General features: G+C 32.2%; 2 protein-coding genes across 2 annotated transcripts; one reads left to right on the forward strand and one right to left on the reverse strand.

Annotated features, from left to right (window-relative positions):
• Positions 1-404: 404 nt before the first annotated feature.
• On the reverse strand, positions 405-1,709 carry LOC132942818 (NADH-cytochrome b5 reductase-like). Its single transcript, XM_061011470.1, has one exon. It carries the CDS (start codon positions 1,465-1,467, stop codon positions 553-555), a length of 915 nt encoding a protein of 304 aa, XP_060867453.1. The 5' UTR covers positions 1,468-1,709; the 3' UTR covers positions 405-552.
• Positions 1,710-8,742: 7,033 nt separating this feature from the next.
• Positions 8,743-10,484, forward strand: LOC132942814 (E3 SUMO-protein ligase KIAA1586-like). Its single transcript, XM_061011464.1, has 4 exons — positions 8,743-8,751; positions 9,282-9,441; positions 9,559-9,786; positions 9,904-10,484. Exons 1-4 carry the CDS (start codon positions 8,743-8,745, stop codon positions 10,482-10,484), a joined length of 978 nt encoding a protein of 325 aa, XP_060867447.1.
• The last annotated feature ends 5,605 nt before the right edge of the window (positions 10,485-16,089 follow it).

The raw sequence follows: 16,089 nt of genomic DNA on the forward strand, positions 1-16,089 counted from the left end.
TGATGAGGGCCACTTATATCTCTCAAATTATAGATGTTCTAATCATTTGTTATTACATTAATAAATAGTTTTATTGTTATATTGAATTAATTTTTTTCCTAAACTCAAATATTTAATAAACATTTTGTAAAGTTAATTTTATAAAAAAAATCATAATTTACTAGGTAATAATCGAAAATAGCAAATTTTATTTATAAATATAAAAAACAATAACGGTTATTACATAGAATATTCACAAAATATATTGAAGATATTATAAACAAAAAAGTTATAACTACATTACTTAAAAAATAAAAATATGGGGGGAGTAGCAAGACAATACTTTCTTGGCAGTTGCCAGTCGTCAACTAAAACAGTAACCCCCCCAAAAAAAATGTTTTTGTCACTGGTAGTAAAAAAGAAAATTTACATAAATTGTTTGTTTATATTCAAACGAAAATTAAAATTCTTATTTTAAATGCCTAGCATTACATTTTAACAATTTGTAATTTGTTTGAGATATTATTATTGTAGGATGCCTAATCAATAATCGTACATATGTGATGTGTAATGTCAAGATACTTTTAAATCTTTTATAGTATTATCTAATAATTGAATATGGTCTTGTTTGATATTGCAATTTTGTAAAGAGTTGAAAATATATTGATTGAATTCATCGTTTCCGCAAATGAGCCATAGCGTTCGCAAGTTTTGTTGTTTATCGATTATTTCAGCCATGCCATCTTGCGAAATTCTTCCTTCTGTTATATTTTCATTGTACCAAAACGATTTCGAACATCGCGACCAATCGCGTTCCCTCGTCAAGTACAAATGTACCGCGCAATTCCAATAAGCCGCGTACCCGGCCAACTCCTTGCGCATCAGCACCCCGTCGAGGGTTTTGCACGAGTAATGCAGTCTCAGCAACGCCTCGCACTTGTCGTCGTCCAACAGCGACCCGATCAGACCCACGAAGCCGGCCACGCCGGTACCGCCGCCGAACATGACTATCGAATCGTACCCGTCGTGCCGCACGCCACCCGAAGGCCCGCGCACCTCGACGACGTCGTCCACGGTCATTTCCAACAGCCGCCCGGTGAACCTTCCGCCGGGGTAGGCCTTGACCAGGACGTCGAACGAGCAATCGTCGTCGCCCACGGCCACCGGCGTGTACGGTCTGCTGAGGCCGTCGGCCAGCCGGACGTGAACGTGCTGAGTGTACGCGACCGGCAGCCGGCCGACGGCCGTCGGGGTGGCCGCGAACGTGTACGCGTGTACGTCATCGCCGAGCGGCCGCGCGGACACGATCCGGTACGGCCTGTGCGTGGTCGCCGACAGCAGGTCACGCCGCAGCCGGTCACCCTCGCCGGTCTGGCGCCGACATCGCCACCGCGCGCACTCTCGGTCGTACACGTCGAACACGCAGTCCGCGCATCCGGTACCGCAGCAGTCCGACTCAGAGGGAGGTTCCGGTGGCGGGTCGTACATGGTTGTTGGGGGGGGGGGGGGTGAAAAGTTTTTAAATGTCTATGCCTCGAACGCGGAACGACGAAATTATCATTCTAATCGAGTATATCGACTTGTTATCAACGCCATCGTTATCACAGTCCACCGACCATGCTATCACACCGTGCTATTGTTCTATGCTATCACATAATGAAACTTCAAGAATCTAAGACCGTGGTCCAATGGGTGGTTATGACTTACGACTGAAAATAATTATTAATAATTAATATTAAAGGTCGAAACAATTAAACGAATAACAATAGTAAATACACTCGTCACTCTCCTCTTGAGCTGCAGTTGAGCTAATAACTGCTCTGTTCATAAAGGTGTTGGTCATTTAACCGCTCGTTTTATGCATTGTATGCGCTCGCTCTACCGTATATTTCATAAACTATACCAATGAAAATAATTACAATACCTACCATTATAATTTATAAATTAGGTACCCATATTACACAAATCATACATTCATACCATATCAATTCATAATAATTACAACGACACACACTCACGCCTAATACGTCTAGCATAGTAAGTATTATGCCTATGCAATATTGGGCTTTTGAAAGAGCGCGGGGCCTGGTGCCGGGCATACCTCGTCGCCCATTTGAGCGGGCCCTGAGAACAGGTCACGAATACGTACTACGAAGTTATTACGTCTTATTTGTGTAATAATAGTCACAGGTAATATGAAATATAATACTATATCAGTTGACGAAATAACTTTGAACACAGGACAACGACATTTTCTCAGGATGAAAGACGGCCTTTGAATGTGAGCGCGTTTACATTGTTTCTTTGTTTATAATTTGTTATTGAAGTGTATTGATTATTGAATATAATTAGTGATGATCTAAACAAGACCAAGACCAAGCCTTTCAAAATCTTTATCTTGGTCTTGGTCTTGCGCAAGACTCTTGCAAGACTATTGCAATTTTTAGAAAATATATTTTAAAAAAAAACTAAATACCTGTTACAGCTGTGTGTAGGTTTTTTACTATGAATCTCTAAGATGAAACTCAAGTCCAATATATTATATAGTATCTATATTAAAATTCAAACATTAACATAAAACAAGTCAAACAATTTAATTTTTATTATACTCGTTTAAAACTTTGCATTTTAAGTTATGCTTATATTATTTTACTTGTATTTGTATTTGATGAATCAATTTACCAGCATAATTAACTTTGTAAGTTCCTAATAGATTTATAATAAATATCAATAGGTACTACTAATTACTAATTATTGACCAATATTATATTTATAAAAATTAAATTGTTGGTTTTTTCAATGTTCACTTTAACAAATAATAATATTAAAAAAAAAGTGTATGGTTTGTTCCAAATATTAAATTGCTTAATAATTATACTTGTTTAGGTAATGATAATATTTATTATTTATAATTAAACTTTTATTCACCAGTGTCCAGTACAGTAGTACTAAATGTTTAAGTTTCTTTTAATATAATATATTGGCAATAAACCATCATATCGATTTTTGGGAAAATAAAATCATTTTTCAGTAATTGCTAATTAGTATGAAACAACTATGTTATTTTGTAATATTAATTTCAATTATTTCTAATCTTTTTTCAATAATTCCGAATTTGCCATTTCCTCGAATACTGATTAAATTTAATAACAATAGGTACAAATAATTTCTTATTATCTTCGTTATAAATTATTAAATCTAGATACATTGATGTGTTTTCGGGGGGAAAAAAAATTTGCAATACTGCAAGTCTTGCAGTGATGGTCTTGGTCTTGTAGCTTCGGTATTGGTTTGGTCTTGTTCTTGCAAGCCTAATCTTGGTCTTGATCTTGCCAAACCAGTACCATCTTGGTTTTGGTCTTGCGAGACCGTAAGACCAAGACCAATTTTGACCATCACTAAATATAATACATGTAACAGCATTGAGTATAGATACTATCTATACTCAATGGTAAAAGGTATATCATTATTATCATTTACAAAAATATTTAGTTTTTTCAATTTTTTACATACTTACCTACGCGTATTACAAATGGTGCTCTGGTATTTTGGAAAAAAAAGTTTTTTAATGTGATTTTTCATGAAGGGAAGCGTGCAAACTTTTTCCAGCCCCTGACATTTTGTAAATTTGCGCTTAAATCACCTGTGATCTGTATCGCTCCAAAAGTATATTTCTTTAATCTCTACCGCCGTCTATTGTTACACGATTTTTTTTAATCTTATTATTATTTGTGTTATCTATATTACTTAAATGTAAGTATACTCGATGTATAGGACGACTGCTGCAGTGTTGCGTAAGTTTCCACACCAACTAGTATGCTTGTTAATAAACAACATAATAATTTATCACATCGCACATGTTGTTTGAAAACATGAGGGTATTACACGTGGCGCGTTTTTTTTTGTTGTGGTATTCCCTGTAGGCCTAATCCACGGTATTCTCCGAGTTGCGGTCGCAACAGACGAATTGCAGTCTTAATAATATTGAAGGTAACATTAACGTCTTAATTGCGGTCAGTATCCGGTTATTTGATTATCCGATAAGCTCTTATCCAATTTTCACGTCAATCATTTCATGATCTAACGGTGAAGCAATATTCAGTATATAAGTATCCTTTTTAGCAACACATTATTGAGCATAGAATATGTTATACGATGTTGCCAACATTTTGTAATTTATTATTTTCACGTATTATTACACCAATTACTATGGTCTATGATACCAGACGCGAGCTTTATCGACAATGTTATCGTACGTAAGTCAACGTTTATAGTCTATTGCAAGACGTTTTCGTATCAACACGTTAAAATGTCACAATTATCTGTAATGTATAGTGGTGTAATAACGTAGAAATAAGATAAATATAAAACGACTCCTGTCGATAGTTATATTAAAATAGTAAAATTGCGCTATTACCCTCCTCCAGGTGTTCGGGGGGCTCTCGAGATCGTGTATTCGAGAATTAGATGAAATACACCGTACAATATAATTTTATGGACAAAAAAAAGGAAGCACGTAGAATGTAATAAATGCAATCAATATAAGATATTATATTAATTGCTTTACTTTATTCGCAGTCGTTTGTAGATAATATTGTAGGAGTTTTAGGTTTTAGATGAAACGAAGTAAAACTTCAAATGCATTAATTGAAAAAGAACGAACGCACTAATTATGGCCTGTCATAAGAAGTCCAGATTGTCGTTCGTTGAAATCGGTTTTGATACTTGAGAGGTTGTTACTTGGTGGCTGGTGCTCATGCACTGATTTAAGGGAGTGGTAGGCGGCTTTATCAAAAAGTTATCGTGAGCCTAGGAACTAAATTATTCTTTGGCGTCAGCATAAAATAAAGTCACACACATCCTACGTAATACCGTTATAAGTGCGTGCCGATATCTTAATTGTCGTTGTTAATGGTTTTAATTTGATGTGACCGATTTCTACAAACGACAGTAAAATTTTAGTATATTATAATGCTGTGTGAGCATATCATTACAGTGAAAAAGGGAAAATTTTGGAAGATTTAAGTGAAATTTTATTTTCGTGGTATAAATAATAATGTATAATACTATAATTTATTTTCGTATACGTTTTTGATTTCGTTATAAAAAATTTTTCTGTTTTTGGAATTTTTTGTTTTCGTTTTATTAATTGTTTTTGTTTTTTGTTCCGTTTAATAACGTTTTCCATCCCTGCATTATAGTCATACTGTTGTTACAAATTTACAACAGTGTATAACACACTAAATAATATACCATATAAGAACCTTTCTATTTTAATTTCAAACTATTCATTTTTAGGGAAAAACATTAATCGTGCAAAATTACAACGATACGTACATGACTATTTGGATATTGTCGAAGTCATATCTACGAAAGGAGAAAATTAAGTAATATTCAACGTAAAACATCGTAAGAGAGAATACGCGAACAAACACCGGCCGACTACCTAAAATACCTAATATATTGTAATTTACATACATCGGTACAGAGGAGACTGCACTTCTCGCGTATAATATAATAATAATATTGGTTTTATACGTCAATAAAAAATATTTTAATATATATAGTTTTAATTTATAATTTTTTCGCAGCACGGCATTCGCACATTTTCGGCTTACTATAGCGTTGAACTTTAGCATGAGTTTCAGCCTCTAGAAAGGCGAGCTAGGCTGCTGGCGCTGGGGGATTTGTATTTGGCACATAGGACATATAAGTCCAAGAGGAGTAAAAATGGGTTAAAAGATTGCGGATGCCTATACGGGTTTCGTATTAGAAACCGGGTAAAAAATATTGTGAGTTTCGGGTTTTGTATTAGAAACCGGATGCAATATTGTTTGCGGGTTTCGCGTCCGAGACCGGGTACAATATTGTTTTGCGTGTTACGGGTATATAGTTAGAGTAGTGGATCAATTTACTAGCGAGTTATGAGTTTTGCGTTCAAAACTGGTAAAGTATTTTGCGGGATCCCCGTTTTTACTCTTTGATCTTATAGCATTTATGTGACGGGGCTGGGAATAATGAATTATTCTAACTTGTATACCACTGCTTAGGTATATAAATTAAAATAATTCATGTATAATAGCTGGGTATAATAATAATAATAGTATTTTTCATTTATTTAAAGGATGATTTCCCCCGATACGTATTTAAAATTCAACACTGTCCTAATATTATAACTTACAACTATAACTATAACTATATTATTATTATTATTATAATAATAATAATGCTTATCATATTTTTTTTTTTTTTATTGTTACAGCATCAACATCATGGTTATTAGCTTACAATATGATTATTTGACAAAAAATGATAGGTTAAATTAAGTTGTACATTTCAATTTTTTTTAAAAAAGTGATAATTTTTTGTATGTCAACATAGGGTCCGATGGCTTCATACAGATTGTCTGGTATTTTGCATTCTTTTCTAGCTTCCGTGAATATTTGGCAGTGGATGAGGATGTGTTTGATTGTAAAGGAAGTGTTGCAAGAGCGGCATATAGGTGGTTCGGTCTTTTCCATTAGGTACCCATGAGTAGCTCTCGTGTGACCAATTCTGAGTCGGTTCATAATGACATCTTCCTTTCGATTTGAATAGTTGAGTTTTGGCCAAGGTTCGACTGAGTGCTTGATTTCCCTTAATTTGTTTTCGGTAACTTGGCGCCACTCTGAGTCCCATAATTGCATACAGTATTTGTCAACGTTCCTGATAATATCTATTGGCGACATAAGAGAAAGTGTTACGGAGTTGGGGTTACTTATAGCGTTTCGAGCTACTTTGTCTGCTTCTTCGTTTCCTTTGATATTGTAGTGACCCGGAGTCCATATAAAACGTATGTATTTATTCGATAAGTGTATTATATTTTTTATCTTTATGACTTAGGGATTAATCTGAGAATTATATTTTATATTTGACAGGACACTGAGTGAGTCGGAACATATGTCGATTCTGTCATAATTAGTGTTAACAGCTGTTTGGACTCCTTTTAAAAGTGCTATGTATTCAGCTGTATAAATGCTGCTATGACTGTTTAATTGGTATAATTGAGTAGAACTTTCATGTATAACGGCCAGACCTATGCCTGTTGAAGTTTTAGATGCATCTGTATAGATTTGTGAACTATTATGGTTATCCGTATGAAGTAGTTCATTAAATAAATTTCGATACACTATTTCGGGTGTTTCTTTTTTTACTTGGGCACTAAGACTGGTATCAATTTCGAGGTTGTGGACATTCCACGGAGGAGTAAGACAGGTTTCATATTGAAGGATTGTATTAGGGGAGATGTTGTTGTCGGACATTTCTTTACGCAGTCTTGAACTTAGTGGTTTTCTGCGATTCGTGTTTAAATCATATACAGATGGAGATTGGTTTATATTTAAATAATGAATAGTTGAATTATCAGATGTCGACAAAATTTTCGTTATATATTTGAGTGATAGTCTTAGTCTGGGATATTGGAGTGGAGGCTCCCCGGTGATGGCTAATAAGCTGGAGATAGGGCTACTTCCGAAGGCTCCAGTTGCACACCTTATGCCAGTGTTATGAATTGGGTCAAGAATTTTGGATATATTACAATTAGAGTTTCCGTAGCAGATTGAGCCGTAGTCAAGTTTTGATCTAACTAGTGACCTATATAAAATTAATAGAATGGAATACTCGACACCCCACTCTAGGTGACTAAGTGTTTTAATTACTCTTAGGTTTGTAAGCCGATTTTTTGGTTTTCAAAATGTGAGGTTTCCATGTTAATTTAGAGTCGAAGGTAAGGCCAAGAATAGTGATGTTTTCAGTAAAAGGTAGACAAATGGTATTCAAATAGATTTTGGGTTTGGTTATGTTCTTTTTGTTGGAAAAAAGGATACATTTGGTTTTGTATGGAGAAAAAATAAAGCCTGAATTATGGCACCATTTTGAAAGTTCATTGAGGCAGTTTTGTAGTACTCTAGTCAGTGGTTGAATTGGGGGGTGGGGGGACGCAGGAGGACTCAGCTACTCTTCATTTTCCTTCATATTATTGCGTACCCCTTTATTCTATTCATCAAAGAACGCAGGGGAACGTAGCGTCCTTCGACATTTTTATGAATATAAAATTGTTTCTTAAAAAAAATAAATAAATACGGAAAAATATTGGAAAGATTAACATTTAATTTAATTTTTTGTATTAGTTTTTAAATCTGTATATTAGGATATGTTATTAGGAATGCAATAATAAAATATTATATATTTATATAATATTAAACAACACGTTTCAAGTGTTTCCACCACATATTAATTCGTGGTATAAACTGCTCAAGAGCTAAAAATATAATGTAACGTTTACGAAAACATCCGGGGTGTGCCGGCGATAACGATCTATAGTAGACCACTGACAATGGGTAATAAATAATAATATAATATAGAGTTCGTATTTGGAGAATCCGTCTGTTGTTTTTGTTATCGACGATTGACAAATGACGATCGTTTTCTACAAAAATTAAATATTATTTATATTTAATTTGGAAACAGGGCGCGCCACTAATCGGTATTATGTTGGCTTGTTACTGTTGTAATGTTTTGTAAATTGTAATTTTGTTGAAAATACTAAATAATAAAAACCGCACTCCTGGAGTCCTGCACGTCACGTTGGAGCTTTAACAGTAAACATTAAACTACCCATACGGCTTTACTTTATTTTATTTTTTATATGATTATAAATAAGTGAAGTGATGAATAAACGTCAAAAATTCTCCATATTGGACTTCTTCAATAAAAAGAAGAAAAATGACCAAGGTAATCTAAATATTTTAATTAAACAACAATTATAATGATCGTTATAATAATATTATAATATATTTAATAAACTCCAAAGGCATATTATAAGGTATAATAATATTATTACAACTATACAAATATACTATTATGTAATTATACTGTGTACATACTGTCTTATATTAGCATTTGAATTGTATTTTATAACATATTTTATAGTATAGGATAATAATACAAAATGGAAGTTGACCAAACATATTTTTTATTATATTTTTATTTTTAATAATACTGAGTTTTATCATATTTAACATTATAATTATTGACTTAAATGTAATTGGCATGTATTTTTTTTTTCAGTAAATAATAAAGATCATATTGGTGTTAACAACAGTTAATGTCAACCAATTGAATTTACAAGAGATGATGACACTCCTGAATGTTGGGACTCAAAACAAGCAAAATACTTTTGTGAGGAATATCCATGGCTGTATTTCAAAAACAAAAAGTTGGGTTGTAATATATGCCATAAAGTAAATTTTAATTTTAATAAGAATCAAGTATCTCATGTGCATGTATCATCAAACTGGATTCAATATGACATTGTTCCGACTGGAAATAGTATATCCAAACAACAAGCTAGTTTGAGGAAAAAGATCTCCAAGCATAAGTGTAGTCAATCACATATCAGTGCAGAGAACATAATTAATCGTAGTAAGCTAGAAACTATGGATCTACAAATTATAAAAAATAATAAATTACAATATGAAAGTACAGAAAAAATATTTAGAACTGCTTACTTCATTGCCAAAAATCAACGTCCATTTCTAGATATGCCTAAATTAATAGACCTACAAGCGCTCAATGGAGTTAATATGGGTCGAGTGTTACAAACCAATAAATCTTGTGCTAATATTGTTGACCATATTTCTAATGAAATGAGGCTTAAAATTTGCAATGATATTATTGAAAACAATAGAAAATTATGTATTGTTGTTGATGAGTCAACTACATTGAGCAAAAAAACAATGTTAGTTATTTGCTTAAGATGTGCTAATGGTGATTCTCAAGACATTAATATATTTTTTTTTGATATTATTGAGTTAAATTGTACTTCATCTGAATCAATTAAAACTGCTATAATCAATAATATGTTAAAACATGGAATCAAATTAGATTTTTTAAAACAAAATCTAGTTGGATTTGTTAGTGACGGAGCTTCTAACATGCTGGGAAGAAAAGCTGGAGTTGGTGTTTTACTACAAAACATTTTTCCTGACCTCATTATCTGGCATTGTTGCAACCATAGATTGGAACTTGCGGTAAGTGATACTATTAAAGCAGTGCAAGGTCTTAATCACTTGAAATGTTTTTTTGAAAAACTTTATTCATTGTATCACCAATCTCCTAAAAATATGACAGAACTTAATGCATGTGCTGCATCTTTAGAAAGCAGTATTTTAAATATAGGAAAGATATTTACAATTCGGTGGGTGGCATCCAGCATTAGAACAGTACGTGCAGTTTGGAATAACTATGTTGCTCTCCATAAATATTTTCAAGAATCTTCCATTGATAATAAAAGAGATGGAAAAGAAAGATCTAAATATTTAGGTATAAATAATATGTTAACATCAAAAGACTTTGTATTCAATTTAGGTATGTTATATGATGTATTAAATGAATTATCTGATTTGTCATTACAACTACAAAAAAGAGATTTAGGTTTGGCAAAAGCTCATAATATGATCGACTGAACAGTTAGAATTTTGGATAGTATGATTGAAATACATGGACCCAAACTAACAGAAGTAAATTTAGCAAACGAAGAAATAGTTTTTAAAGGCATCCAACTTCATATCCACAAAAGCGTGCAAAAGATTAATTCCAGACAATTTTTCAGAAGTATTTCAAATAATCTAAAAAGTCGATTATTTACTACTCAGTCATCACATGTTTCAAATGCTTCCTCTAACTTATTTAAAGAAACTTATGATCAATTATTAGCTGATTTAAATGTATTTGATTCAAATACTTGGCCAGACAATTTCAACATTCAGTATGGCGATGATAGCATTCGTCGCTTGTCACAAAAATTCAAAGTTGATGAAATTAGTGCTGTTAGAGGTTTTTGTGAATTTAAAGACACTGGATGAAAATATAGAAGACCTCAAAAATTTGACTTCTGCAATTAAAAAAATTGCAATATCTTCATCAGAATGCGAACGGGCCTTCAGTTCTATAAATGAGATAGTATCTCCAAAAAAGAATACTCTAAGTTCTGAACATATTTCATCATTAATATTCATAAATGCTGTTGGTCCATCAGTTGAAAAAATAAATGCAACAAAATGGATTGAATCTTGGATAAAAAAAGGAAAAAGACTTGCAACTGAAGAAAACTGTCCTAAAAGAATAAAATTCTTATGAATCACTATGAAATCTAATAAAAGATTAAAAATGTTTGTTATTTATAACTTTTAAATAATAATTTTAATAAATACAATTTAAAAGTTCCTTATATTTTTTTTGATCATACATTTTAAAGCAATACATATACCTATGATAAAAATAAGAATTATTTAACTTGCAGCACATCTAAGAATATGGTCACGGCCAGTCACAGGATGAAATAAATTATTTAACTAACGTTAAACTTCAAATATTAAAATTAATATTGAAAAAAAAAATAATATACTAATAAAAGAGGAATATTTCTTATCTATAAATTTAATATTTTTCTGTAGGTAACTGTAAAATACCTGAGTTATTTTAAATTGAAAGTTAATTGAGTAATTCATTTTATCATGTCGCTATATATTTACAGTTTTTAGTTTTTAAATTTGTCGTACGTTTTGTTGTATTGATAGATTAATACAATATACAAATAAATACCTATGACTATTGTTTATTATTTGTAATATACTGTGTTAGTCATTGGATATATAAATATATTTCATTATTTACATTTTAAATGCATTTAGGGGGTGTGGGGGACAAAGTCCCCCACGGATTACTTTTAGACTAATTTGCTCTGGAACGCTAATTGTTCAACTACATTTAGAGTCCACCTTTATTTTTTTTTCCAATTCAACCACTGACTCTAGTTATTAAAGGGATTGAATTTCCTCTAACGTAGATGTGTGTATCGTCAGCAAACATAATTGATCTGATTGGTTTAGGTATGAAGTCGGGAAGATAGTTGATGGCGGTTTGAAATAGGAAAACACTGAGCGGAGATCCTTGAGGTACTCCATTTTCTAATAAAAAGGTATTAGAGGTGTAATCCCTGATTTTAAATTGAAACGTTCTTTGGCTTAGGAAGTTAGTTAAGTATCTTATCATATTACCGTGAATGTTCCATTTTTTTAGCAATTTGGTTACTCTGTAACGCCAGACAGTATCGTAAGCTTTTTGTAAATCTAAGCTGATAAGAATCATTGTTTGTTTATTAGCCAATGTTTCCAGTATTTCTGATTCTATTTTTACGTGGCAGTCAGTGGTGGAATGGTGCTTTCTGAATCCATTTTGAAAGGGTGATAGAAGTTTATGTTTATTCGCAAACCAATATAATCTGTTGTATACTATTTTCTCTAGTAATTTGCTCATGCTACACAGGACAGAAATTGGTCGGTAACCGGTTGGCTTGAATTTATCATTGTTTTTTTTTTGGTATGGGGGTGACAATAGCATTTTTCCATTTGATTGGTAATATCCCCGATCGCCAGATCTGATTGAATAGTTTAAGTAGTAGGAGGTTGCCACTTGGGGTAGGTTTTGTAAAAAGATAAATGGTATTTTGTCCGACCCGCAACTGTTGCTCTTTTTTCCTAGTAGGCCTGTATTAAGTTCACATAGTGTTATCGGTTCATTTAAAATGTTACCTAAGCTTTGGTTCTCATATATGACATGAGAATTATTAGTTTCTGTTTCTTGTTTATGTTTCAGGAAGTCCGAGTTTAAGTTGGCGTTGCTACTATTTGAATAAAAGTGGTGGCCAATTGATTGAGCTATTGTATAGGGTTCGGTATGAGTTGCATTGTCTGTTAAAATGGTTTTGATTTGTACCGATGGGATCCCTTTTATGATTTTGACTTTGTTCCAAATTCTTGAAGCTGATTCTTTCGAATTTAGTGTTGAGGTAAAATTTATCCATGATTTTTTTTTTATTTTTGATTAAAAATCTTACTTGTGCTTTGTTTTTTTTAAAATCAATAAAGTCCTGGATTTGTTTTGTGCGTTTATATTTGTTAAACGATGTCTTTTTATTTCTTATAGCGTGTTTAATATTTTTATTCCACCAAGGAACTGGGTGGCGTTTTCCAGAGTAGCTATGTTGTTCAAAGGTATTTGAGGCTGTATCATAAATTAGTTTACTAAATTGTTCAATATTTTCATCAATAGTATTTTCATTTGGAAAAGATGAATTTCTTAGATTTTTTTCGATTTCCGTTTGGAAGATGTTCCAATCAGCGTTGGCTAATTTCCATTTAGAGTTACGAGTGTGTATTTCATAAGGATTGGTATAACATAGGGTTATTTTAATTGGAATGTGATCACTACTAGAAAGTTCGGGGATAACGTCCCATTCTAGATTGGGTGATATTGTTGCGGAGGAGAAAGATAGATCAATAGAGGAAAGGTTGCCATTACTAGAGTTCACTCTTGTTGCTTGGCCAGTTGGCCATGATTGAGAATGTTGATGTTATTGTTATTTAGTATTGTTTCGATTTTGGTGCCTCTATGGTTGGTGACATTACAGCCCCACAGGGCGTTGTGGCTATTGAAGTCACCAAGAATGATGAAGGAGGGGGGGTAGTTGATCAATAATATTTTGGATATCTGAAGCGTTGAAGTCTTGAGAGTTTGGTAAGTAAATATTGCAAATGGTTAAATTGCTTTTGGCTGTAATGTTTACAGCTATTACCTATTATCATATTTTTACTATCTAATATATTACTATTTATTTATTATTATTTAGAGATCACCAAAGTCCTATTTCTAAGTCTCCAACCATTCACTATTCCTATTGTACCTCTCTATTCAACCTGTCATAAATGATAAATGTCATGAACCTCATTCATAAACATGTTTTTACGGTCCTGAAACAAAGTGTTTATTTTGTGTGTGTGACGCTGGCCGACGATAGTGAGTGATAATGTGTTTCAGTGTTTTGCGTGAGGCTTAAATGGCGAGGAGACGACAGTATTAAATAAATACATTTTACAAGATACTTAAAATCATCATACTTGGTTTAGGCTTCTATAGTTTATAGCTTAGTTGTGTCGACCAAGACTTATATCAAAATAATTCCTTACCGGACCTTAGACTCAATAATAACTTTTCTATAAAGCTTGACGGCGTTGAAACATTGTACGTGCATAAAAATATTTCAGATCTGTGCTCTGCAGAGAGATATAATCCTTCGTTAATACAATTGCATTCATTGATGATGTATATGCGTCTATGAATCTAAAAAGTGTAATTATGGCTTTATGTTGAAAACAAAAAGAACTTATTCTTCACGAACGAAAAGAAATTAAAGAAAGTTAAAAAGAATAGAGGAAAACTTTTAGAAAATAAAAATTAGAACAGTAACCGAAAAAATATAAATATTATTCACAAAAGTAAAAACTGATGTATAATACAAATGTATTTTGAACAAAATTAAAACGGTACCTACCTAATAATATTAATAAGAAAATTAATAACTAGGTAGCATACTATTTAGCCAGCATATCTATTATTTATTACAATATTAAATATGAATAACTTGTTTGTGTACATTTTTGTCTTTGTGGCCAACACACGATACTAAATGAACACCAAGTAAGTATAGCTATCTCCAGTGTCCAGTCTCCACTAAGGCTGTCCTTAAGACCAGCGGGTCCCAGGGCAAATAAAAATTCATGGTGCCTAAAATTTTAGATTAAATTTAGTTTGAACTCAGAGTGCCCCCCCTCCCCTATTTATATCCGTAGTACATATTGTAGTATTAAAAAAAAACCAAAACTACTCAACAAAATATTAACGACCTAAGTCTTCCTGTTTAAAGCTATTATATTTCTAGTTTAAATTAGCCAGTGTTAAAAAGTACCTACTTAACTGAATATAAATAATTGTAATGACATTATTGATTTTCGTATAATTGAGAGAGGAGGTGGTCCACCTTCAAGTTTGAACTAGCAGTAATTTAAATAAATATAATATTTACTGGCTGAAAAATCATGTTAAAATAGTAGACAATTTTTCTTCTTAATATGTTACTGTTTCACTCATATTAAAAATATAGTTCATCAATATACATTTCAAATTATTTTTATTAGATATACAGTGTTAAGGGTCTGGGAGTCTGGGAATTCTTTACAACTTGTGCACTACTAAAAATATTAGCCTATGCCACAAACTCCACGATATCATCTTAATTCTTATTATTTATGATTTGTATTACCTGCAGCTAGTGATTATATTAAATTTTGTGTTATTTAATTGTGCGAAAATTCATTGACTGATTACTGCAATTTAAATTATAATATTATGACATCTCTTCGACATTCGGTTAATTTTTTCTGGTTTTTTCTTTTTTATATAACCTCTTTGTTACGTATTTTCATGTATTGATGTATGTATCTATTTTAATGTCTTTAAGTGCATCAATAAAGTGATAGATGTTTGGACAAGAACAATGCATTAAACATTTAATTTAGTTTATAATGAAATGATACGCAGCTATTTGCTGTCGCCTTTAACTCAGCCCAAAACATTAGGATGGAATAGTTCGGATCAATATTATAGGTTTTGAAAACGTAATTTATAAATGCCAGTATTTTATCTCCTGCCAGTTGGCAGTTTGATTATTATTACATTTTTCAAATAATCAATAATAGTGAATTAGTTAATTTTCATAAGGATTCTGAAGTTGAAAATATTTACTGTAAATTACTGTTACAATACTACAATATTCAATAATTTGCGATTAGAGAAACTTGAGGAAATTAACTTATTTTTTGTGTTCATTCACTCGTAACTATATGAATTATCAATTATAACTGTGCAACAAATTAATAATTGTAGACACCATTGTATACCAGTGGTGTATCTACGAGGTGGGGAACATGGGAGACCAAATTTTGTACACAATACAACATGTATATAATAATATGTGTATGATGAATATGTCTATTAAAATCCCTCCCCCAAGAAAAAATCCTAGATAGTAGATACGCTAGTAGTACGCATAGTAGACTATGTGTTAGAATTATTTACTTTTATCTGAAAGTCTTATTAGTTATTACGATTTCGGTGTTGTATAAAAATGTCTGATTACAAAAAATGTATAAAAGTACTTATTTTTTTAATAAA

The sequence above is a fragment of the Metopolophium dirhodum genome, chromosome 4, assembly GCF_019925205.1.
Source record: "Metopolophium dirhodum isolate CAU chromosome 4, ASM1992520v1, whole genome shotgun sequence".
NCBI lineage: Eukaryota > Metazoa > Arthropoda > Insecta > Hemiptera > Aphididae > Metopolophium > Metopolophium dirhodum.